Here is a 27,829-nt window from a genome sequence, read left to right on the forward strand (position 1 = left end):
TCCTCCATAGTGATTATTTTCTTCTTGTCCTGTCCCTTCCTGACTGTCTACCTGTCATGATGGGCTCTCAAGAAAGCTGAATGCTCTCAACTTTTTACACTATTCAACAAGAGAAAATTGACATCATCCAACAGCAGGTCACAATTGTTATGACTATGGAATTATCAAAATTAGTTATAACACTGACACGTCCCAGAATATGCTCCCATGTAATATTATGGAATGAAAGGAAGTGAAGTTGACCAGATTTTTTATTTTTATATAACTTATGCCTGACAAAGTCAATATTGCAAATAGATATTTGTTTAGATATTTCAGTAAGTCTACAGTAAGTTCCTAAATGAATTTATTATTGAGTTAGAATTTAATGCAGTCAGCCTCTTCTATCTGCTCATCATTATATTTTAATTTTTTAAAAAAATGTGATTTAATACAACATTACAGCTATTTCTCACATCCTACTTTCCAAAGCTCCTGTCTTTCCAATCTTCTGCTTGCAAATTCTGCTCTGATTTAGCACTTCTGACTCTCTCTGCCCTTGTTGGTTTCATGTATCCTCTTCCTGTACTAGTTGGACTCCACTCCACCATCTTCTTAGGCCATCCGTCCTCACCCAAACAGCATACATTTTGATGCCACCTCCATTGTTTTGCTTCAGTTGTATCCAGTAAAGTGGTGTCACAGTACATTCTCTTATTCCATAGTGTTAACTTATAGGAACACCTCCAAAATCCCATCTTCATTGACAAGAAGTTCTTCTTAATTCTTTCAGTCACTTCTGCTCCATAGTTTGCTATACATTCTACAATAGTTTTAAATATCCTATTCTTTGTTTCTGTTTGTGCTCCACGAAGTTCCAATCAGTTGTTTGATTTGTCTAACTTGACAAATGCTGTTCCTAATTTTGCTTTTAATACATCTATCTATACTTGAAAAAAGAGACAGCATTGGTCGTATATTTTTTACTATTGCAAAATCGATTTTCTGTCACTGAGTCACCATCTTCAGTGCTATATTGTATAACTTAAATTGGGATGCACTGTTGTCACTAAGCTTACGGCAATCACATAGACTAAGCTCAGTCTCTTTTTTCAAGTATACCTGTTATCTGGTCGTAGTGCACAAGACAACATGGAGTCGCCAATCAACATCTAGCTATGTTAATAATGACTCCCAAATGCTTATAAGAGTCCACAGATCTTACAACCCCAAAATATAATGCCAGGTCTTGATTCACTCATCCAATAACCAAATATTTGGTTTTCTCTAAATTAATCACTAAACCCATTCTTGATATTCTCTGTGCAACTTTTTAACCATGGTTTTCTTGATAGGACATCCCCAACTAGTTATGTATATTATTTGTGATTGATAACATTCAGTACCATTATAATAAATTTTTTTCCAATAAAAGGAAAACACAACCAGGCTTCAGGGCAACAATCCCATCTTCAGGTGCGTAGATTGACCATACCAGTAAAGTAACAGTAACTAGTTGAATAGTATGGACATCTCATGGATCTGAACATGAGACTGTTGTCATGAAACCTGACTGTGCCTTTTTTTGTTGGAAAATAAGACTTATTGCATCTGTAGCAGATGTTATCAATAATGTATTTCTAACTGTGTAACTCGTGTAATCCACATACTTCACAAATATGACTTAGTCATCAGCAAAATGCAAAGTGAAGAGCTTGTCATCATTTAGTGACACACTTATATTATGACAGGAACGTTTGCATAATATTAAGTCAGAATTCAAAAATGTTTTAAACAATGAAGATGTTATCATGCATCCCTGTTGTGGCCCTTTGGCCACTGGAATCTCTTCAGATATCTTTCTCTATACTTTAATTGTACAAGTTGTACCACTGCATAAAGCTGTAACAGCATGTACATAATACAGCTCCTTTCTCTAACACTGCAGTCCACAATTTACACATGGAAATGCCATCGTAAGGGTTCTTAAAGCCAATGAAAAGCATATGGGTCTCGAAATTCCTTGTAGATGTATTTTTGTCTACTTATAATGTAGTCAGTTATAGATTTTCTCTATGGTGTAGCTTATGTCCATGTAAATTCACTACCAAACCCAACAATGCTTTGCTATTGCCAAATGTGTATGGGAATTGTATCTACATCCTAATCTCCTTCTCCCCACTCTCTCTGTCCTTCACCTACCTCCCACTCCCTGTGTTTATTTTCTACCCCTCCCCTGTCTGTTCATCTCCTGTTCCTCCCTCTCTTTGACCTTTTTGATTGTTGTTGCAACCGAAACCTTGACTGGGAAATGAAGTCACTTAAAATGAATGGGTGAACTGGTTGGGATCATTAATATAAGGGGCACAGGAGAGCCCTCCAGCTGCTGGATCTGTGGGGAGAGTAGCTTCAGTGACAGTATCCCTCATAGTTTTAATCTGTGAACAGTTAGGACTGTAGTGTTTCGGATGATTCAGATCTCATAGTAGTATTACAATCGGAACTCGATGTCATTCCAAGCATGTGTGTCAATTTGTACCTCTCTATCTACATTATTCTGTGATTTATTCAGTTTTCAAATTTATACTGACACTTTGATCACCCGGTATATACAATATAAAGAGAAAAATTGTTAGCAATATCACTTTAAATTTATACACAATAATCTAATAAATGTTCAGACAGATATTAGCTAAATATTTTTATTAGCTACATATTTTTAACATATGGTATATAAATAGAAGGGCTATCCACAAAGTACATTACGTTTTGGAATTAAAAATAAATAAAGTATTGGAAATTTTTTTTATTATATACAGATGAAAGCCACACTTCAATACTTTTCTACATAGTTGCCATTTAAATTAAGGCACTTATCGTAGCGATGGACGAGCTTGGAAATTCCTTCGTCGTAAAATTCGGCCGCCTGCGCCTTCAACCATGTGGTTACTTCTTGAAGCTGTGCGTCGTCATCAAAACGCTGCATAGCCAACCACTTCTTCATTGCTGGGAATAAGTGGAAGTCGCTCGGTGCCAGGTTGGGACTGTACGGCGGATGAGGAAACAACTCCCACTTAAAAGATTCGAGAACTTCACGAGTGGCATTTGCCGTGTGGGCACGGGCGTTGTCGTGAATCAGCAAGATCTTTGAGCCCAACTTTCCCCTGCGCTTGTTTTGTATTGCTCTTCTGAGGTTGTGCAGAGTTTGACAATACCTTTGAGAGTTTATTGTAGTGCCTCTTTCCAGGAAATCGTATTTCTGCCAGGTTACTCATTAACCACGTGGTTGAAGGCGCAGGCGGCCGAATTTTACGACAAAGGAATTTCCAAGCTCGTCCATCGCTACGATAAGTGCCTTAATTTAAATGGCAACTATGTAGAAAAGTAGCATTTAAGTGTGGCTTTCATCTGTATATAATTTTAAAAAAAAATTCCAATACTTTATTTATTTTTAATTCCAAAACGTAATGTACTTTGTGGATAGCCCTCGTATATACCACACAAAAAGGGAAAAATAGTGAGAAAAACTCAAAATATTCCTGACCGATTTACTTCAGATTTTTACGGGTACTGTAATCAACATTCAGACATTGTCTACATATTTTTAAAATATATATAGTATACAAAGACCTATATCTATACAACTATAATATATAAAAATAAGTTGTCATTGAACATTGTTGCCAAAAATCTCAAGTAGTTGTTGATAGACTGACTTCACATTTTTACATGATACCCTAATAAATGTTTGGATGGACACTGGCTACACATTTTTAATATATGTTGTAGATAAAAGTATATATACTATGTAAATGGAAAATGTTTTTAGTAAAATCTTAAGTTCTTGACCGATTTACTTCAAAATTTTACACAATACTCTAATAAACATTGAGACACACATACGCTATACATTGTTTTAATATATATGTTATATACTACTATATGCAGACAAGTCATCATTTAAAGATTTTACCAAAAAATTTTTTACTTCAAATTTTTACATGATGCTTTAATAAACATTTAGATGGCCATATTGTAGTCTATATAATTTGTTATAAAAATATGTATATGAACAAGGCATACTCTACACATTTTTATGTAGCAAAAATCTCAAAATTCTTTTATTCTTTTGACCAATTTACTTCAAATTTTTACAAAGTACTCTCATAAACACTCTGACGGACATAGACTACCATATTTTTCAACACATAAGGTATATAAATTCAAAAATTTCTTGACAGATTTATTTCAAATTTGTACATTATACTCTAATAAAAGTCTGGATAGACACAGGCTACATATTTCATTAATATATGTTTATATAAGTATATGCAACACACAAAGGGAAACATAGTTAACACAAATCTTGAAAAGTTCTCAACCGTTTTACTTTAAATTATTACCCAATACACTACGAACATGAAGATGGACATAAACTATCTATTTTTTTAAACAACAATGTACATATTTTCTGCTATCTCCTTATATGTAATTTTAAACAAAAATTGTATATACAACAATGCGCTGTTTTGTTTTCTTCATCACAGTCAGTTTCAATGGGACAGCTGTATTTACAGCTTATTGAGTTACGATTGTAATACTACTATGAGATCTGAATCATCTGAAACACTACAGTCTTAACTGTTCACAGATTGAAACTATGAGGGATACTGTCACTGAAGCTACTCTCCCCACAGATCCAGCAGCTGGAGGAGTCTCTCCTGTGCCCCTTATATTAATGATCCCAACCAATTCACCCATTCATTGTAAGTGACTTCATTTCCCAGTCAAGGTTTTGGTTGCAACAACAATCAAAAAGGTCAAAGAGAGGGAGGAACAGGAAATGAACAGACAGGGGAGAAGTAGAAAATAATAAAACCCCATGTCATTCCAAGCATGTGTGTCAATTTTTACCTCTCTATCTACATTATTCCGTGGTTTATTAAGTTTTCAAATTTATACTGACTGTGTATTTATATACCGTGTATATTTGTAAGAAAGTCACATATGTCCATCTGTACATTTAATAGAATATTTTATAAAATTTTTAATTAATTTTAATTAATTTCAGACTTTTCAAGATATTTGTTAAGACCCTCTTCAATTTATTTATAAACCATACATATTTCAAAAAATGTTGCCTATTTCCATCTTTATGTTTATTTGATTATCATGTAAAAATTGGAAGTAAATCGGTCAAGAACTTATTGAGATTTTTGGTAACAACATTAAACTACAGTCTGTCTTAGTATAGTAGTTGTGAGGTGTGTGAGAAAAGTAATGTGATTGATTTTTTTTATCTACCAAAATTTTTATTTCTTTCAAACAACAATATTATCTCCTTCAAAATAGTTCAACCTGGCAGCTATACACCAGCGGAATCGCTGTTCCCAGTCTTGGTAGCAGTGCTATAAGCCTTAACTGGTAAGCCTTAACTGGTAAGCCTTACATGTCGGTCACATTCTGTGGAATGTTCTCCAGAGTCCCAAAATGATGCCCCTTCAAGAAATTTTTCAGTTTCTGGAAAAGAAAAAAGTCACAGGGACTTGGATCAGGTGAATTCGTGACACATCATTCACTTGTCTGCATTGTCTGGTCTCATTCAAGTAACACTTTGCCTGAGCCATTCAGGGACACCTTTGTAATACACTTGATTGACAATTGGTCCTGGAGGAACAAATTCTTTATGTACAATTCCCCTATTGTCCAAAAAGCAAATCAGCATTGTTTTGATCTTTGATTTGCTTATTCCAGCTTTTTTCAATAGAGAAGATGTCTCGGTGTGCTACTTCTCACTTTGCCGTTTTGTCTTAGGGTCATATTCAATAAACCAGAATTCATCACCTTTGATCAAATGACTGAACCATTCGTTGTCATTGGCAATCCTGTCAAGATGATCAGTGCACATGTTTCTTCGATTGTCCTTCTGCTCAGTTGTGAGATTTTTTGGTACAAATCTTTCACATGTGCAAAACATCAGTCAAAATGTGATGTATGATGAAAGTGTTTAAGTATAACAAATCACCCATCATCCTTATTGTTAAATATTGGTCTGATCTCACAAGATTATGCACATGTTCGACGTTTTTGTTGGTTTTTGCAGTTGAGGGTCTCCGTGAGCAAGGCTCATGTTGAACCTTTTTTTGCGGCCTTCCAAAAATGATTTGTGCCAATGAAAAACTTGTGCTCTCGATAAGGAATCTTCCCCATAGGCCTCTTTCAACACTTGCTAATTCCCTAGGCTTAACACAAAACTTGATAACATAACATTGATCTAAATTCTGCTGTTCCATTTTTGTAACACACAACTTCACTAATGGCACTCGTAAAATGGCTGTACGGAGCAGAAACTTTGACTGAGCATATGGAAGGGATGAACATGCCAGTGTACACAAATAGAACAACACAGCATTACCATATCACTCACAGTGTTGTCAAGTCTCATTACTTTTCTCACACACCTTGTAGATGGATATCTTTCTGCTTTAAATAACCATTTTAAATCCTTAGAAAATATTGCTGGCATACATCTATAAGTCGCTTAAAATTCTTTGAAACATATGCTCAGTGGAAACCTCCTACAAGTTGCAAACTGCACATAGTATGTGTAGTAATATAATATATTTGTTACATTTTTCATTCATGTCACGACCACTGTACACATCACTTCAGTTTGTGTCTTCATTCATGAACCAATATAAATATTGGTGTAATATTGGGTTTCGGTGCAAAACTTATTGAAATTTTTATGAGAATTTACACATTTTGCTGTCTCTTCTATTTTTATATGATGCGTTATGTTGCTGTTACAGGTTGAGCCATTTATTGATTGGCTTCTAGAGGCTGACGAAGAGACAAGCAGTGAAGATGAAGATGAAGATGAAGATGAAGACTGAACACTTGTAAAATTATAAAACATTACACAAAACCATTTGCTGTATTATTTATAAATCCTTTTCCTATCTGTTATCAAATAAAATTATAAGTACAGTGGTAATGTACTTTTAAATCTTTATTAGATATATTATTCAAAATGAACCACCTTTTGAGTGCATTTTTATTTTGCAATTACTTATTTTGTCTTGAGTTCTGCAGTGGGTTGAGACAATATTCTCCTCTGTTGAAAATGTTCTGCTTACAAATGGTTTTTGAGAAGCATGTCTTTGGATGCTCTTAAAAATATGTTAATCACTTTCTTATTGTTACTGCGTAAATCAGTCTTGTCTGTAACAGTAAGCTGTAGTATAACCCAGTCAATGAGAACCAAAAAAGGTTGAATGGGGGGATATTTGTGTAGTCACAAATATTTGCACAGTGGTAGGAGAGAGTGCCATGTACAACATACTAAAAATCCCGACCAGTGGAATTTGGGGGGGGGGGGTTTAGGAGTGAGGATGGGGAGACGTTTAAAGGTCAATTTTTTATTTCTTCTTGAATAACTGAAAAACCACAGACCTAACAAAAATGTTTCCTGGTATAAAATTATATAAAATTTCCTACAAAAAGGTTCTCTTCATTTTTCCTCTAGGACTAACAGTTTCCACATTGCAGGGGATGAAAAAATTGCAGTTTATTAAAAATAGTGTGTTAATGGTATAAAATTAATGTTTATTGTCCAATGGATTGGAATAGATTGTATTCTAAGGTGTCATAGGATGGAGGGGGCGGGAATGGAAGGTAGCAGTGTGAGGGAAGGCATTTTGCCAGATAGTGATTGTATACTTCACACCTTCATAGGTCTGCAAACTGAATGGCAAGCTGCTGAGGCCATGCTCTCCCTACCATACTTAATCAAAGAAACTACATTGTATTTCGCAAAGCTATACCAATGCTTCTGCAGACACATGCTGGGGGTCGGAAAGTATATATTCCATTAAGGTATTAACATTACATGGAATACAGGTATGAGATAATAATGCAAGAAATACATGTGGGCGTAATCAGCATATACCTCTGCCCACTGTTCCACACTGCTAGAAGGGAATTGATTCATAGTCATCCCATATGGCAGGCAACTTTCCCCAGTACAAGTGCTGCTTGCTTTTCAGTTTACAGGCAGACTACCTCCCCAGCTTCTTCTATCCAGTTCTATTATATGTGTAAACAAAGTAACTTCACTGAACTCATGTTTATATAGTGGAGTTATTTTCAGTTTATTAATTCAGCACTTAATTGCAGTTATCAGTCAGCAATTATGTAAGAGGCTCAACAGCTGGAGCCACTATGAAGAGCTTGCACCATGTGTAACATGGTGCCAATATGTATCTGACAATGTCAATTTTGTTGTCTCCTCTATCAAGGGCTGGAACTGGAATACCTTCCGAGTGCCCCAGCCTCAGCTCTTCCAACATCTGAAGAGGTCCAGGGGCTTAAAGTGACTCCCTCTGCCACAGAAATAGGTCACCTAAGGTCTTGTGGAACTTCAGGTATTTCAGCATAAGTCAAGCAATGCATTACAGCAAATTGCTGTTCAAAGTCTGAACTAGAGCAGTCCCTTTTCATCAGACATATGTACACCCACATTTGCAAGTTATACTGCGGATGTGTACTAAGTTGGTCCACGCTCACAAAGGAGAGTCTCAGATACAATGAAACAATCTGGATGAAAACTGGTTGGTATGTAGAGGGGTCAGGTGTGACCTGCACTTTCTTCCAACCAATGGATACAGTTTTTTTTTTTTTTTTGTTAAAATGGGGGTACTAACTCAGCTGCAAATTGGGTATAGAGTCTGACAGGCATTTCATCAGGCCCTCGACCTTTGTTGATCAGTTTTACCGATTTCAGCTATTTCTAAACGCCATTGACACTAATATCTGTTTCATTAATCTTTGCCAGGGTACAAGGATCAAGTTGGGGCATTACTTCTCGGTTTTCCTTTGTAAAGGAACATTTTTTAAAAGGTTAAGTATTTCTGCATTTTTTTCTTTGCTATCCTCGATTTCTGTTCCTGCCTCGCCCATGAATGTCGTCTGGACAACAACTTTGATGACCAGTATTTCTTTTGGTTTTGTGAAAGATCTCGAGACAATACCCTGCTACAGTAGTCACTGAACGCTTCATGCATTTGTCCCTTGATACACGAACGCGTTTTGTACAGTTTATGTCTGTTTACATTCATTTACTTCGTTTTGCGCCTGTACGGGGCATGTCATTAAAGAATCGTCATTAAAAGTTATTGCGCGATCATTCTTTCGAACACCCGCCATCAACGTCTGCGAAGAAAACGCGTACATGTTTCCCTGGAAATGGAGTCTCTCTACTTTTAAAAGTCTCTGAGCAACCTGCCCCGTCGTCCTCGGGTGAGTGTTTGTTGCCTGATAGGTAGCGTCGGGTTCGCAGTGCAACGGAAGGCGCGCAGCAGGTCGCGCGTATTCAGGCGTACGCTGCGTGGTGTTATCAACGGTAGAAGCAATGGCTTGCCTAGCAATCAGTTGTATCCTGCTCATGCTCTATGTACTCTTCGATGTCGGTTATTTCATACGTATTGCGTTCGTCATAGCCGTAGGGAGGCTATTTCAGCGGAAAGTGAAGGTGCTGGAGTCCACATCCACCTACGGTAAGTCAAGAACACTGATATTCGAGACATGACGTTTCAATAACTATATGCATTTCCAGCGTTTCTGTGTTTCCTAGTTCGTGTAGACGGAATAGGCTCAAAGTTTAATCCAAGAAGAAAACTGGGTTCCTTGAAACATCTGTTCCATACCAGTTCTTGAAATTTATAAATATTACTGGAAAGGCGTCCAATGTTACTTGTGATGACTTTAATTTATTTTCTCCGTTTTTCGACTTCATAAAACTTAGTCAAAACTTCTGATACATCTATTTTTAATTATCAGCTATTGATCTATGCATTTTCTGTATTTTGTCGTCACAGAACTTTTCATGTGGTTTTGCGTTCAGTACTACAAAAGCTTGTTGTTCTTCTAGCATGCTAATTAGGTCAGAAAAAATAAACGCTGTCTATTGCAGATTATTAGTCTTTTGGAGGTGCAATAAATACGAAGACGACGTCTTTTATAAAAGTTTACGTTTGAGAACGAAACTAAAACAAATCACGAGTAGGGGAGCGAGACTGACTGGAAGGATACGGTGTAAACTGTTCTGAAAAGGCTCGCTCTAGATTAAATGAGTTCATTACCAGCTTCGCAACTTTTTTATTTATTTATTTATTTTCTTATTTTTTTCGCTAAATGACGCACAACAGCTCACTGCGGAAAACAAATATTCACGGAATTCTCTGTAGTTGAGACTTTTTATGAAAATGAACCGTGAACACTGAATAGCCTATGAAAGGATATGTGCTGCCAGCGCTTATACTTAAACAGATTCGAACAATACAACCAGAGTAGAAGAGGTGAAACAAAATGGTTAGACAAAGTTTAGTTACGGTAAAAAATATTCATATTTTAGTAAATACAAATCCTCATCTGGATTTCGAAAGAGATCCTTTTTCTGTTTCTTCATTTTCTATCTCACACTTCACAAAACGAAAAAAAGTAGTGTCCTATGACTGTATTATCAACGAGTCACTGCTGGACTCGGCCAGCTCTTACAGATACCTGGGAGTAACAGTTTGTAGGGAAACGGAATGATCACAGACTAAGGTTAATCGGGAGAATACTGGGGAAGTGCAATCAGTCTACAAACCACTCGTGCGCCCAGTTCTAGCATATTGCTCAATTGTGTGAGACCTGCACCAGATAGGACTAACTGGGTACATCGAATGTATACAGGGAAGGGCAGCACGAATGGTCACAGGTTTGTGTGATCTGTGGAAGAGTGTCACAGAGATACAGTCCGCACAGAATACCGTAGCCGGTAGATGGGCATGCGTGGGAGAGCAGTAGTGGCGGAGGTTGTGAGCACGCGCTGCAGGGGAAATGCCGTTCTAACTGTAGCCTGGGCTCACATTTTTTGTGAATATTAAATGGGGCCCCTCCAGGCCCACACTTGCTGGTGATCATTAAAAAAGATCTGCTGTCACCCCTGCTTTGGTTAGTATCTAAAAATATTTCCACTGAAAATGCAACAAAGTAGCGATTTATTTTCGCCTGGCGTCCTAACTATTTGTAACTTTCAGAGAAGCATCACGAGTGGCGAATTTTTGTGTAAAACTTACGCATTTTTCTTGTTGCCATATTAAAATTTGCCTCTTTTTGCCAAAACACAGTGGATTTTACACACAATTACCTCACTAAATGTTAAAATGCAGTTGCGAAAAAATTCTGAAACAGTGGTTTATTAAGTGAGGAAAAGGAAGCTCAGTATCTTATAAAAAAACACATTTTCATTACATAATGAACCTGTAATGCCTTCACGAATATTGTTCCAAAACCCATGGCATTTCTCGTTTGACCAGCTATCGATGGGCCCTAAAAATTACGTTCGTTCATCAAAAAAAGTCTGTAGTTAGTGGAATAATGCGGCATATTATGAAGGCTTTTTTTTGTGGTAAGATCTTATGGGACCAAACTGCTTACAAGGGAACCTCCCCATCGCACCCCCCTCAGATTTAGTTATAAGTTGGCACAGTGGATAGGCCTTGAAAAACTGAACAGATCAATCGAGGAAAGAGGAAGAAGTTGTGTGGAACTATGAAAAAAAAGCAAAATATGCAAACTGAGTAGTCCATGTGGAACATAAGCAATACAAGGATAATGTTGGATCAGGAGTGCCGTGGTTAGCGTGAACAGCTGCGAAACAAGAGGTCCTTGGGTCAAGTCTTCCCTCGAGTGAAAATTTTACTTTCTTTATTTTCGCAAAGTTATGATCTGTCCGTTCGTTCATTGACGTCTCTGTTCACTGTAATAAGTTTAGTGTCTGTGTTTTGCGACCGCACCGCAAAACCGTGCGATTAGTAGACGAAAGGACGTGCCTCTCCAATGGGAGCCGAAACATTTGATCGCAAGGTCATAGGTCAACCGATTCCTCCACAGGAAAACACGTCTGGTATATTCTACACGACACTGGTGACGGCATGTGCGTCACATGACAGGAATATGTTGTCGACCCACCTAACTTGTACACTTGGCGAATGGGTAAAAAGATTCTTCTACCTTTCCCGCTTTAGGTTTTCTTGTCGATGTGATAATCACTCCCAAAAAAGTGATCGCATCGGACGGACAGATAATAATTGTCTGAAAATAAAAAATTGAAACTTTTCCCTCGAGGGAAGACTTGAACCAAGGACCTCTCGTTCCGCAGCTGCTCACGCTAACCACGGGACCACGGCGCTCCTGAGCTCACGTTACCCTTGATGTTGCCTATCTTCTCATGGACTACTCAGTTTGTATATTTTGCTTATTATTTTCATAGTTCCATACGACTTCTTCCTGTTTTCTCGATTGATCTGTGTTCAGTTTTTCAAGGCCTATCCACTGTGCCAACTTATAACTAAATCTGAGGGGGGTGCGATGGGGGGGTTCCCTTGTTAGTCATCGGTCCCTAAGCTTACACAATATTTAGCTTAAGCTAACTAACGCTATGCACTAAACACACACATGCCCGAGGGAGGACTCGAACCTCTGAAGGGGGGAGCCGCGCGTACCGTGACAAGGCGGCGTAGACCACGCGGCGTGAAGTTTTCATAATAATACCGGGTGATCAAAAAGTCAGTATAAATTTGAAAACTTAATAAACCACGGAATAATGTAGATAGAGAGGTAAAAATTGACACACATGCTTGGAATGACCTGGGGTTTTATTAGAACCAAAAAAAAAGTATTGCTAGACGCGTGAAAGATCTCTCGCGCACGTCGTTTGGTGATGATCGTGTGCTCAGCCGCCATTTTCGTCATGCTTGGCCTCCCAGGTCCCCAGACCTCACTCCGTGCGATTATTGGCTTTGGGGTTACCTGAAGTCGCAAGTGTATCGTGATCGACCGACATCTCTAGGGATGCTGAAAGACAACATCCGACGCCAATGCCTCACCATAACTCCGGACATGCTTTACAGTGCTGTTCACAACATTATTCCACGACTACAGCTATTGTTGAGGAATGATGGTGGACATTTTGAGCATTTCCTGTAAAGAACATCATCTTTGCTTTGTCTTACTTTGTTATGGTAATTATTGCTATTCTGATCAGATCAAACGCCATGTGTCGGATATTTTTTGAACGTTTGTATCTTTTTGGTTCTAATAAAACCCCATGTCATTCCAAGCATGTGTATCAATTTGTACCTCTCTATCTACATTATTCAGTGATTTATTCAGTTTTCAAATTTATACTGACTTTTTGATCACCCGGTATATAGCAAAATACTCTCCTTTTTGTGTGCTATCATTTGCCAAAATATCTCAAACAGTTTATGAAATATGAGGAACATAGTGCATCTTTCACTCTGGCTTTATCGCTGGCGTGGCGCGATCGTAAATGAGTGTGCTACATCACGTGAATTTTCTCGAGATTGGTGACAGAGACCTCCAGTCAAGTCTAAAGAAAAATTCGATATGTTAGCTAAATTTCATATGCAGAAACACATTGTATAATATGTAGCACCGTCCGTTGTGGCCGAGCGGTTCTAGGCGCTTCAGTCCGGAACCGCGCTGCTGCTACGGTCGCAGGTTCGAATCCTGCCTTGGGCATGGATGTGTGTGATGTCCTTAGGTTCGTTAGGTTTAAGTAGTTCTAAGTCTAGGGGACTGATGACCTCAGATGCTAAGTCCCATAGTGCTTAGAGCCATTTGAACCATTTTGTAATATGTACCAAACACAAAATAACAGCGACCGCTACTTTTAATTGCAAACTTTTTCGATTTTTACGCTGTGTCTTACTCCCACATAAATATCACAATAACTATGACCTTTAACGAAATGATGGCTATGTCATCATGTAGCTGACATACAGCCATAACTAACGCAGAAATGATTTTTTTAACCAAATAATACCTGCAAATTCGTTTGAGTAAGACTGCAGGGCGTGCGCCTCTATTCTGCCATCGCAGCGCGTCGCTGATTGGTCAAACGCGGACAAAGAATGTACTGTCAGCCTCCCCTTCCGAACAAACGACTGAACTCGCCCAGCGCTTCGGACGAAAATTGGTCACTGCTCATCGGCCACTGTATTTTGTTCTCACTTTACATATGGAACTGAATTGGGAGACAGTTCAGAGAGAGTCTATTAACAAAGTTTCAAGAACCGGCTTTATATGAAGATTCTAGGAATACACTACAATCCCCTACGTACAGCTCACATATGGATCCTGAGGATAAGATTACAATAACTGCTCTGTGCACAGAGGCATTCAAATAACCATTCTTCCTGCACTCGATGAATGGAACGTGAAGAAACCCTAACAGCTCGTACAATGGGACATTCCCTCCGCCATGCATCCCTTGGTGGTTTTCAGAGTACGGATGCAGATGCTTTCCTGCTTTGACAGCGACATTGCGACCCATCAGCCCAAGTGCAGTCTCTTGGCGTTCTTTTGTTATTCATGGCCTGTCTGATTTCATGAAATGTTATTGTCGTTTCTGTAAGTATTGAGTCTGATTCTTCCTAATGTACATATCATAAATGGTTCGTAATGCTGTGAAGTTGGGAATACTGTGCCAGAATCATGAAAATCTGTTTTCTTACGGTAACAATCTACGTACAGTTGAAATAAGCGACTGACCCTCTGTTAAAATTGGCCATTAAAATTGCTACACCAAGAAGAAATGCAGATGATGAACGGGTATTCATTGGACAAATATATTATACTAGAACTGACATGTGATTACATTTTCACGCAATTTGGGTGCATAGATCCTGAGAAATCAGTACCCCGTAATAACGGCCTTGACACACCTGGGCAATGAGTCAAACAGACCTTGGATGGCGTGTACAGGTACAGCTGCCCATGCAGCTTCGACACGATACCACAGTTCATCAAGAGTAGTGACTGGCATATTGTGACGAGCCAGTTGCTCAGCTACCATTGACCAGACGTTTTCAATTGGTGAGAGATCTGGAGAATGTTCTGGCCAGGGCAGCAGTCGAACATTTTCTGTATCCAGAAAGGCCCGTACAGGACCTGCAACGTGCGGTCGTGCATTATCCTGCTGAAATGTAGGGTTTCGCACGGATCGAATGAAGGGTAGAGCCATGGGTCATAACACATCTGAAATGTAACGTCCACTGTTCAAAGTGCCGTCAATGCGAACAAGAGGCGACTGAGACGTGTAACCAATGGCACCCCATACCATCACGCCGGATCATACGCCAGTATGGCGATGATGAATAAACGCTTCCAATGTGCGTTCACCGCGATGTCACCAAACATGAATGCGACCATCATGATGCTGTAAACAGAACCTGGATTCATCCGAAAAAATGTTTGCCATTCGTACACCCAGGTTCGTCGTTGAGTACACCATCGCAGGCACTCCTGTCTGTGATGCAGCGTTAAGGGTAACCGCAGCCATGGTCTCCGAGCTGATAGCCCATGCTGCTACAAACGTCGTCGAACTGTTCGTGCAGATGGTTGTTGTCTTGCAAACGGCCCCATCTGTTGACTCAGGGATCGAGACGTGGCTGCACGATCCGTTACAGTCATGCGGCTAAGATGCCTGTCATATCGACTGCTAGTGATACGAGGCCGTTGGGATCCAGCACGACGTTCCGTATTACCCTCCTGAACCCACCGATTCCATATTCTGCTAACAGTCATTGGATCTCGGCCGACACGAGCAGCAGTGTCGCGATACGATAAACCGCAATCACGATAGGCTACGATCCGACCTTTATCAAAGTCGGAAACGTGACGGTACGCATTTCTCCTCCTTACACGAGGCATCACAACAACGTTTCACCAGGCAACGCCGGTCAACTGCTGTTTGTGTATGAGAAATCGGTTGGAGGCTTTCCTCGTGTCAGCACGTTGTAGGTGTCGCCACCGGCGCCAACCTTGTGTGAATGCTCTGAAAAGCCAATCATTTGAATATCACAGCATCTTCTTCCTGACGGTTAAATTTCGCGTCTGTAGCTCATCTTCGTGGTGTAGCAATTTTAATGGCCAGTAGTGTAGATATAAATACACGGAATCGATAATCTGTAGGTGCAGGTGAGACGCGAAGCTGTCAACGAAAAGGAGGCGGATTCATGTTTCGCACTGTAGCGACAGCTGTGTTGTTAAGAAGCAGGTAATTAACTGCATTGCTGAAGAACTGAAGTAGAAACAAATATTATCCTTCTTGCAAAAATTAGCCATTATCGGAACAAATGATTTAATCACCAACACAAAACGAAAATGAAGATCAGCTCGAGGGGGATCGAATACTAATCATCTTGAATATGAGTTCGTTGCCTTAACTACTGCGCAACCTAGGTTTGGAGTTATTGTATTCTAGGCGTTCACACGAACATAAGAGAAAAATGAAAAAAATGATACAGCCTAGTTCATATTCATTTACTACCAGTTTCTCTCACCACAGGATTGCATGCCTGCTCGTATTGCCAGTATTGTATGCGTTATTCTCTTCGTGCCATGCTATAAAAAGCTATCTACAGGGGATGGACAAAAAATATGGAAACATAAAAAACACAGCACATTAACATGCCTCTAATGCGGTGTAAGTAAGCTGTTGGCATGCGAAACAGCTCCCAATCGTCTCGGAATGATTGATTTCAAGGAAATCTTATACCATTCTTCCTGCAAGACTGTATCCAGATGGAGGATATAGCAGTCACGTGTTCTTCGCTCTACAATAGACCACAAAGGCTCAACAATATTGAGATATGTGACTGTAGCGGCCATGGAAGATGTGACAATTCATCCTTGTGCTCACAACACCAATCCTTAACGACGCGAGCTGTGTTTACAGGGGCCCTGATGTCTTGGAGCACAGCATCACAATTATGGAGCAAACATTGTATCATTGGATGGACGTGATCAGCCAAAATGATCGCATAATCCTTCGCGGTAACGCGACCTCACAGCGTCACCGTGGGGCCAATGGAACAACATGGCTGCCCAAATCATCAACAGATCCCGGCAGTGTTTGACTCTTGCGACGTAAACACGGTCTGAAATTAGAAATAGTGTGAAAGACATGCTTTCAGCCGGCCGTTGTGGCCGAGCGGTTCTAGGCGCTTCAGTCTCGAACCGCGCGACCGCTACTGATGACCTCAGATATTAAGTCCCATAGTCATCAGAGCCATTTGAAGCATTTGAACATTCTTTCATTGCTGCATAGTCCAGGTTTTATGGCTTCGGTACTACGTTTCCCTGTTGCGGGCATTTGCATTACTGATGAGTGGTTTCGGAATTCCAGCTCGCCCTGCAATTTCCTGCTTGTGGTGCAACTCCCTCCGTGTTGTTTTGTTGCTGACAGGGTTCACGAGTGCGACATTTAGTTCTGCTGTGATTTTTGGAGCTATCGTCTTCAATAACCGTCTGTCACAATCACACAACACACTCTTTAGTCCGCGTTGCGCCTTTAGCGGATGATATATTTTTTGCTTTCCTTGTACGTGGCTTCCAAACACTTCAGCATCTTGGTTATGGAAGCACACACCATACGACCACCAACCATTTGCCAACGTTAGAATTCACTGAGCTCAGGCATAAAGCAATTACAACTACACAGAACGCTATTCTGACCACGACTGACACTTTTATTGAGGACAACCTGCAGCTGTGCCTAGCATGTGCAACCTTGTATGCATTTCTCGCTGTTTTTCCTTATTTTTCTACGACCCCCGTGTCTGCCCATCGCAGTCTGACTACTTCGAACCGCGTTCTCTTTGAATGTTTCATTTGATATCTCTTCTCTTCAGTAGCCTGGCACTGGAGTATGCATTCCCTCGCCTTGTTCAGTTGATCTATACGTATCGCGAAATAAACCAAAGCACAGCTTTAAGTTCACTAACACGTAATCTGCTATCCGTATAAACCGTTTGCTAGCATGGTCTGTTTTTGAAACCGAGTGACCCCTGAAATGAGCCTGAAGAATTTGAAGGAATGTTGCTACTGGAAGCTGAGTTTCCGCTGAAATGAATGTTTGCTACAGGCCACACACGTGCATTATGAATAGTCTAACGAACCACCATTTTTCCAGCATCTGCACCCTTGGAGTTAAGTTAACAACCTAATGTTCTGGCAATAAGCAGAAGCTTTAAGGTTATCCGTATGACATAGTAGTAAAGCAACTCACGTGCATGGACGTAAGTTGCCGGAATCCAGTCCTGATGCAGCACACTGAATCTCTCCGTTCATTCACCTCTAATAGCAGGTATCGAAATGATGACTGTCCTTTAGATTTCAAAATCTGACATTCAAATAATAGGTAAATATAGGCTTTTGCCTTGTGTGAAAGCTGTGTATTCTTTCAGTGCCATCAAAAAATGTAGCACCGCTGTCGTTCCACTCTACATCTACATCATACACCGCAAGCCATCTCGTGGCGTGTGGCGGAGGGTATTTCTTTTACTGATACCCCGTGCCTTGTTCCACTTACGAATAGTACGTGGGAGGAATGATTGTCAGCAGCCGGCCGAAGTGGCCGTGCGGTTAAAGGCGCTGCAGTCTGGAACCGCAAGACCGCTACGGTCGCAGGTTCGAATCCTGCCTCGGGCATGGATGTTTGTGATGTCCTTAGGTTAGTTAGGTTTAACTAGTTCTAAGTTCTAGGGGACTAATGACCTCAGCAGTTGAGTCCCATAGTGCTCAGAGCCATTTTTGAATGATTGTCGATAGGCTTCTGTAATTGGCTCACATTTCTCGAATTTTCTCATCGTGGTCATTAAGCGAGATGTACGAGGGAAGAAGTTATATGTTGTCAGACTCTTCCAGGAAAGTGATCTCTCATGCTCAACGCCTCTCTTGTAACGTCTGCCAATGGAGTCTGTTGAACGCCTTGGTAACGCTCTCGCGACGGTTAAACGATCCCGTGATCAAACGTGCGGCTCTTCGCTGGATATTCTCTCTCTCCTCTAACAGTCCTACCTAGTAAGGGTCCCAGATTGGTGAACAGTACTCAAGAGTCGGTCAAACAGGCACCTTATAAGCCACTTTCTTCGTGGATGACTTGGATTTCCTTAAGATTCTTCCTATGAATCCCGCTCTGGCACCTGCTTTTTCCGGCCTGGTTGGCAGAGCGGATCTAGGCGCTACAGTCTGGAACTGCGCGATCGCTACGGTCGCAGGTTCGAATCCTGCCTCGAGCATGGATGTGTGTGATGTCCTTAGGCTAGTTAGGTTTAAGTAGTTCTAAGTTCTGGGTGACTGATGACCTCAGAAGTTAAGTCCCATAGTGCTCAGAGCCATTTGAACAATTTTTGAATCACCTGCTTTTCCTGCTATAATGTTTTATTTAGTCATTTGACTTAAAGTCGCTCTGGATAGTTAATCGTAGATATTTTACGGCAGGTACTGTTTCCAACAGTTTCTCATCAATAGTGCAATTGTACAGTAGCAACTATGCACAATATTTTACGTTTGCTAACGTTCAGGGTCAACTGCCCGAGCCTGCACCACTGAACAGTCCTCTGCAGATCATTCTGTAAACTGATACTACCTTCTGGCGTTGCTACTGTTACAGATAACCACATCATCTGCGAACACAGCATCCTACGCTTTCTACTAGATTATTTACATAAACTGTAAACGGTGTACGTCCTATCACACTTCGTTGGAGCACTCCGCAAATTACCTTTACATCTGTCGTTTTTGTTCCCTTAAGAACAATAATTCTATCTGGAAGATAGTTTTGAATTGGTCGCAAATCTGATACGATACTCGATAAGTTCGTATCTTTTCCACTAAACGACACTGCAGGACAGTGTTAAATGCCTTCCTGAAGTCAAGGAACACGGCATCTACTTGAGCGCTATAGTCTGCAGCGCTATGGATCTTACGGAGGAACAGAGCGAGCGCCGTTTCTCGAGGTCTCTGCATGCGGAATCCATGTTCATTTTTACAGAGGAGATTTTCGTTCTCCAAAAACGTCATAATTCTTGAGCATAAAACATGTTCTGTAATTCTGCAACAGATTGACGTCAACGATATATAACTGAGTACATCTGTCTTGTGGCCATTCTTTGGAACGGAAATGGCCTGCGCTTTTTTTCCAGTCGCTAGGTACCTCCGTCGCTCCAGCGATCTACGATAAACTGCTGCTAGAAATGGAGCAAGTTCTTTCGCGTAATATTTGTAGAATGTTATAGGTATCTCATCTGACCCTGATGCCTTTACAGTGCTAAGCGATTGTAGTTGCTTTTTTGTTCCATGATCGATCATCTCGATATCTGCCATTGAGACTTTCGTACGATGATTGAAAGGAGGAACTGTGTTACGATCTGCCGCGGTGAAACAGATTCGGAAGATCGAATTCAGTATTTCGGCCTTCTTCCTGTCATCTTCCGTTTCCTGCCAGTATGGTCTCTGAGTGAATGAAAAGATAATTTCGAACCGCTCATTGATTTTCCTTAAGACCAAAACCTCTTCGGGTTTTTATTCAGATCGGTTGACAAAGTTTTGCTTTCAAAGTCACTGAATGCTTCTCTCATTGCTCGCCTTATGCACATGTTCGCTTCGTACAGCGTTTTGTTTGTCAGTTAGGTTTGACTTACCTCGAATCTGAGATGAAGCTCTCTTTGTTTACGTGGCAGTTGTCGAACACTGCTATTAAACCACGGCGGGTCTTTCCCACCCCTTAAGACCTTGCTAAGACATATTGAACGATGCTTTTGAATTTTTTCTATTCGTGCTCCACATCTTCGTCCTCTTCACTGAATATAAATGCTGATTCTCAGATACTCAGCAATTTGTACCCTATCAGTCCCGCTAAACAAAAATATCTTCTTTTTTCCTTAAAACTCCTTGTAAAAGCCATAGTCATAGTTGCTATCGCAGCCTTATGGTCACTGATACCTTCATTTACATTAACCGAATCGAGAAGTTCAGGTCTGTTTGTTTCTAGGAGGTTCAAGACATTGCCTACTAATCAAAGTAATTTTCAGATAAGACATTCAGAAGAATGGCATGCGAATCCCTGTCTCTACCACCAGTTTTGATAGCACGATTACCCCAAGTCGAACTCATCCCCAATTACACAAGCGTGATCAGGAAAATTACTAACGATATTCTGTAAGTTCTCTTCAGCATATTACCCCAACCCATACCTGCCAAGTTGAAGTCATCCCCAATTACACAAGCGTGATCAGGAAAATTACTAACGATATTCTGTAAGTTCTCTCCAGCATATTACCCCAACCCATACCTGGCAAGTTGAAGTCATCCCCAATTACACAAGCACGATCAGGAAAATTACTAACGATGCTCTGTAATTTCTCTCAGAGGCGCTCTATCACTACAGCTCCTGACCTAGGCGGCCTGTAAAAGCATCCGATTGCCATTTTTAACCGACCTTTGATGGTCAACTTCACCCAGATTAATTCACATTCAGGATCAGTGATCACTTCGCTAGATATTATCGATTCTTTACTGAAATAAATACGCCGCCACCATTGGTGATTAACCTATTCTTACGATAAATACTTCAATCCGAACTTAAGATTTCGTTGCTATTCACTTCCGATTTCAACCAATACTATTTGGAGATTATAACCTTCAATAAGCGATACTAATTCTGGGACTTTCATTGGTTGCTCCTGCAGTTTACTAAAATCATATTAATCTTTTCTATATCCGATTTGCAAGGACGAACATTCTCTGAAAACATTGTGCCTGATGTAAAAAAACATTGTAGCTTGTAATGTTTATGCATTAAGTTGTTCTGAAAGCAGTGCTGATATTAAAGATAATAAAAGCGGGTTAAAAGCTGTGAGCTATCTCGGGAAGTATTCCTTGCATTACTGAGCAACTGTTTCACCAAGTATCCAGTCTAGTTTATCAAATTGCTAACCAGGCTAACATAAATTATAATCTTTTAATAGTCATCTTATGACAACCGGTGGTATATAAACAGAGTGTTACAAAAAGGTACGGCCAAACTTTCAGGAAACATTCCTCACACACCCTCTACAAAAAGAGAATTTAAATAAAAAGAAATAAATCAGTTTATATTTGGACATTTATTTTATCATTGATCATTGTTCCGTTAAAATTTCAGCATATTAAACTTGATTCATAACTAAACTGGTGCCTTATTAAGGATTGTGAAAATGTGAGTTTGTAATCTTACGGAACACATCAAATATGGAGCCAAGATTGGGAAACTGCATACAACACTGCATTCATAAAATAACACACGAAGAACGTTGAAACATATGCAAGAGGAAATTAACCACAACCAACCGATTCAATTTTCACCCAAAGAAGTTACGGTCGTAGCGCAATCCTGTCCATCATGAAATTAGCACACACTGGTATACTAAATTCATACTAATTGTCTGTGAAATCTTCTCGAAAAGAATAGCTGAGGGCTACTTTGATGATTACACCACATGCTTCACGTGGTCAACTTGGTTTACTCAAAGAGTGTAACTCCACAATAATTTTGATAATTAAAATAAATTACATCGAAACGCAATTTACAAAAGAAAAACCTCGAACTGGTTACTATCTTCATACTATCAACCTGATGCGTCAAACAATTATATAAGAACGTAGTACTGGTCTCACAAAGTACACCCCATGTGGGTTGAACATAAAGAAAAGTTGCTATATTGAAAAATATTGTCTGGACGAGACATTATAATCTCACGCACATTCGTATTTAAGATTGATGATCTTAGAGTTACGGATCATCAACAAGTGGTTCCACTTTGCTCACAAAGTAGTGACAAAGCAACTACTGGAAGATATTCTGAACTTCACACTCGAATTACGCTGTGTTGGAACTTAGGATAACATAAGATATTTTAGATCTAAACCCGAAACAAAGGTGATTAAATTTTCAGTTAGGCTGAACTTAAGGAATCCATTGTCCTACGGACTTAGCAGAGACGCGCTTAGCCGGAGATCTTACCACTTCAGATGCTCGCCGTGGACCGACTGGCGTGAGGGTGCCTCACAGATATAAGCGGAAGTGACAAGAGAGGCAGCTTCCTATACCAACATGACAAGGGACGGACAGGACCATACCGAGAATAGAAACTTCTTTGCTTTTAGAAAGCGTAGCTACCTGTTCCGACGTTGGTCCTACTTTTCTCTAGCAGACAGGCTTGTCTGCTACCATCGAGCATGCAACTAGAAATACATTTACTCATTCATCCAAGCTGATGTAAATTCGATTTTGGCATGCAATTCATACCTGATCCCAAGGGGCAGGGAGTTTCTCGAACCTAAAAGCCCCACGTGCATACCACATGTACGCCGCTATCCTAGTGGCTGCTTGCTTTCTGCGTGTAGTGCACACCTGACCTATTAAGGGGACTCCTACAGTTCTGCACCGATAGCGGAGGTAGAGAAATCTGCATCCAGTACCGTCGCAGAGTCGTCTGAGACTTCTCACACTGCGAAACCGAGGACCGTCATCGACCCTGAATACGATGCTACAAATAAACATCTTAGCCTGCACCACGCGAGCAATGTTAGTTGCGTTCACCGAATCAGCCATCCGCCAACAGAGACAGAGGATGGCTTCAGAAGCCAAGTGGCAGGTGTCATTCGTGCCAACATGTGCCACGATTTTGCAGTCGGTTGCGCCTAGTGTGCTCTATAGCTGCCGGCAGGGCCTCCACCGTGTCACAGACAGGCCCCCTGGCAAACAAACCGGTTGCATACCGATTGTTAGTGGAATTAGTTTCTTGGATGTAATATCTTTTGATCGGTTTGATACTTTGTGCTGTATCTTCCTACCTTGGACTAATCCATCAATCACATCACACATACTACACCACCTACTGTCCATTTCTGTTCCAAATTTGTTACTGATGGATGTCTTAGCAGTGTCTATTCTTTTGGAAACTGTTGTAGATAGATTTTATTTTTAATATTTTTTAAATATGTGACCCACATCACTTAATGTCAGAGGTAGAGGTCAAATATGCTTGCTACACTCTACTTTTAAATTAGTTTATTTTATCACTTTGAAAATAAAATTTCTTTTTAGATGAGGCAATTAAAACTTGAAAAACATTACAGCCAGAGATGTATCGATGACCAGTCTATCTATAGGGATCGTTACATCATAAAACAGGTTACTTGAAAATGAATTCTGGATAGTTTATTGTTTTGATTGCGTTTAACCTCAAGTAAGCCTCATTCTTCAGATGTCACTGCGAACAGAACCAATCAATTTGCACAACATACTTGCTAAAGGAGCTACAGTGGGAATTGCTTAGGTTACTCGACTTTTCTAAGAGAAGGTGTGTAGCTGTTGACCCAGGATTCCCGCAAATACTCGTCCGTCAAGTTCTTGAATCTGGATGCGCGTGGTCGCTCTGGCGACCTTGTGAGTTGACTTCCCTACATACGGATAAAGTGACATTAGTCGTATCTCCTGAGTGTCGAATTTATAACTACTGGTAGAAGAACAGAAACAAATGACTGTTACAAACCATTACACCATCTCTATGACAGAAGAAACACTGCTTCTCGAAAACAGGTTCTGACTGTAAACATAAATAAATACACACTTACACTCTGTAAACTACTGTGAAGTGCATTTCAGAGGATACTTTTCATTGTAATAGTTTTTAGGATTTCTGTCTGTTCCGTTTGCGTATGGAACGTGGGAAGAATGATTAAATGCCACCTACGAGAACTATAGCCTATACGTTTTTTTTTTGTATATTCCTACACTCCCCGCTTAATACTGTTTGTCGAAACTTTGTAAGTAGACTCGCAAGAGATAATTGACGTCTGTCTTCAAGCGTGAGCTATATCAGGTTTCTCAGCATCTCCGCGACTTTCTTCCATTAGAGAAAAAATAAGCTACGACCATTCACGCTGTCCTTTTTTTTATACGTTCAATATGCTCTGTCAGTCCTCTTTGTTACGAGTCCCACACACTTAAACAATATTCCAGGATGGGCCACAGTAGCGTATAGTAAATATCCTTTGTAGACTTACTGCATTTTTCCAGTATCCTAAAAATGAACCAAAGCCTACCGTCTGCTTTACCTACGACAAAACCTATTTGATTATTCCTTTTCATACCCTCCCTCCCCTCCACACCAATTATTACATTCTTTCTTTTCATTTTGTTAAGTGTCCATTTTTCACTTCCGAACAGTTAAAGCGAGTTGTCAACAGCTGTGTCACCTTGAAATCTCATCAAGATCTGACGATACTTGTGCAAATATTTCCGGATAGTATTTCGTTATAAATAGCTGCGCCATCTGAAAAATGTATGATGTTAGTACTAACACTGTCAGTCAGGTCATCAATACACAGCATGAGCAGTAAGAGTCCCAAAACAATTACCTGCATCCTCCGTACCAAGAAATTTACTACTACAGCTACATCTATGTACATACTCTGGAAGCCACCTTATGGTACACGGCCAAGGGTACCTTGTACCACAAATAGTCATTTCCTTCCCTAATCTACCCGCAACAAGAGCGAGGGAGAAACGACTGCCTATATGTCTCCCTGCGAGCCCTAAATTCTCTTATCTAATCTAGGTGGACCTTGCAATGGCGGCAGTGAAATCATTCTGCACTCACCTTCAAATGCCGATTCTCTAAATTTTCCCAATATTTTTCGTGAAAGGAACGTAGTCTTCCCTTCAGGGATTCCCATTTAAGTTCACGAAGCATCTCCGTAATACTGCTGTGTTGACTGAACATGCCGGTGACAAATGCAGCAGCAGCACGCGTCTGGATTGCTTCTACGTCTTCCTGTAATCCGAGCTAGTGGGGATCCCCAATGTTCGAGCAGTACTCATGAATGAGTCGCAACAGGCGTTATGCACGTGGTCTCCTTTACAGATGAGCTACAGTTTCCCAAAATTCTCACAATAAACCGGAGTCTACCATTCGCCTTCCCTACTGCCACCCTTACGTGCTCCTTCCATTTCATATCACTTTGCAACTTAACGCCTAGCTACTTAATCGACGTGAGTGTCAGGCAGCACACTACTAATGCTGTATTCAAACATTAAGACATTCTATTTCCCATTCATTTGCGTTAACTTACATTTTCCTACATTTAGAGCAAGCTGACAATCGTCGCACCAAATAGAAATTTCGTCTATCTTATATTCTACTACCAACACTCGACGACGACATCTCCCCTGTCCATTAAATCATTTATGTATGAGGGTGTGCTTGAAAAGCGATGCCTCCGAATTTTTTATACGAAAACTCTTAAAGCCTTTCAAATAAGACAAATGTTATTAACATTCTACATCTTTATTCTTCATGTCTACATACGTGCAGCCCTCAGAGCACCAAATCGTTGCGTATAACATGGCAGTGTGTATTGTAACTATGTCGGTTTGTGAGAATCAGCGGGCGAGTTTCAAATTCGAAGTGTGTGTCCACACATGGAGCACTCACTCCTTCAGCATGACAATGCGGCACACGAACGCTGCGACATCTACAACAGTCCAACACCATCGGCTCACTGTCATCGATCAGCCCTTCCTTACGGTCCCGAGCCGCGCGGGATTAGCCGAGCGGTCAGGAACGCTGCAGTCATGGACTGTGCGGCTGGTCCCGGCGGAGGTTAGAGCCGTCCCTCGGGCATGGGTCTGTGTGTTCGTACTTAGGATAATTTAGGTCAAGTAGTGTGTAAGCTTAGGGACTGATGACCTTAGCAGTTAAGTCCCACAAGACGTCACACACATTTGAACATTACGGTCCCGACTTGGTCGCATCACATTTTCAGATGTTACCAAATCTTAAAGAACATACTTCGAGGACTTCACTTTGGTAGTGATGAATCGGTGAAAGCAGCGGTGAGGTTGCGGCTCCGCCAACAAAGTCAAACATTCTACAGTAAAGGTTTCAAGACACTGGTCTCTCGTTGGGAGAAATATGTTAATCGCCAGGATGACTATCTCGAGAAATAAATACGTAGACATGAAGAATAGATGCAGAATGTTAATAACGTTTGTTTATTTAAAATGCTTTAAGAGTCTTCACATAAAAATCGGAGGCATTACGTTTCAGTGCGCCCACGTATAATAATCTGAGCAGCCGTCTTAAGTTATTTGAAGATGATGCTGACGTTTATGGTCTACTAAAGTCGTCAGAACATCGAAACCAATTGCAAAACGATTCAGATGAGATATCTGTACGGTGCTAAAAGTGGCAATTGAGCCTCAGTAAATGAAAAGTGTGACGTCATCCATATGAGTGCTAAAAGGAATCCGCTAAACTTCATGTTACACGATAAATCAGTCAAATCTAAAGGCAGTAAATTCAACTAAATACCTAGGAATTGTTACGAAGAACTTAAACTGAAAAGAAAACATAGAAAATGCTGTTGGGAAAGCGAAATCAAGAATGCTTTTTACTGGCACAACACATAGAAGATACAACAGATCCACTAAAGAGACTGCCTACACTGTGCTTGTCCGTCCTCTGTTGGGGTACTGCTGCACAGTGTGGCATCCTTACCAGACAAGATTAACGGAGTACTTCAAGAAAGTTCAAAGAACAGCAGCACGTCTTGTATTATCGAGAAATAGTTGAGAGAGAGTTACTGACGTGATACAAGATTTACGTTGGACATCTTAAAACATTGACATTTCTCATTGCGGCGGGATCTTCTCACGAAATCTCGATCACCAGGCTACTTCTCTGAATGCGAAAACATTTTGTCGACACTGACCTACTTAGGGAGAAGTGATCATCATACTAAAGTAATGGAAATCAGAGCTTGCATGGGAAGATGCAGGTGTTCGTTTTTTCCATGCGCTCTTCGAGAGTGAAATAAAAGAGAATTATTTATGAAGGTAGTTCGATGAACCCTCTGCCAGGCAGTTTTGTATGATTTACAGAAT

The 27,829-nt window shown here is 40.3% G+C and overlaps 2 protein-coding genes across 2 annotated transcripts in view; both read left to right on the plus strand.

The window, feature by feature from the left end:
• Positions 1–6,976, plus strand: part of LOC126252922 (translation initiation factor eIF-2B subunit epsilon) — an 82,392-nt gene extending 75,416 nt beyond the window's left edge. The window contains exon 11 of the mRNA XM_049953910.1: positions 6,792–6,976. Within this exon, the coding sequence (XP_049809867.1) occupies positions 6,792–6,875 (84 nt within the window). The 3' untranslated portion in view covers positions 6,876–6,976. The remainder of the gene's footprint in view (positions 1–6,791) is intronic.
• A 2,312-nt stretch (positions 6,977–9,288) lies between these two features.
• The window catches only part of LOC126251838 (protein THEM6), a 122,545-nt gene continuing 104,004 nt past the window's right edge, over positions 9,289–27,829 (plus strand). Inside the window, exon 1 of the mRNA XM_049952503.1 lies at positions 9,289–9,536. Within this exon, the coding sequence (XP_049808460.1) occupies positions 9,392–9,536 (145 nt within the window). The 5' untranslated portion in view covers positions 9,289–9,391. The remainder of the gene's footprint in view (positions 9,537–27,829) is intronic.

Source organism: Schistocerca nitens, chromosome 4 (assembly GCF_023898315.1).
Source record: "Schistocerca nitens isolate TAMUIC-IGC-003100 chromosome 4, iqSchNite1.1, whole genome shotgun sequence".
In the NCBI taxonomy this organism is placed as follows: Eukaryota; Metazoa; Arthropoda; class Insecta; order Orthoptera; family Acrididae; genus Schistocerca; species Schistocerca nitens.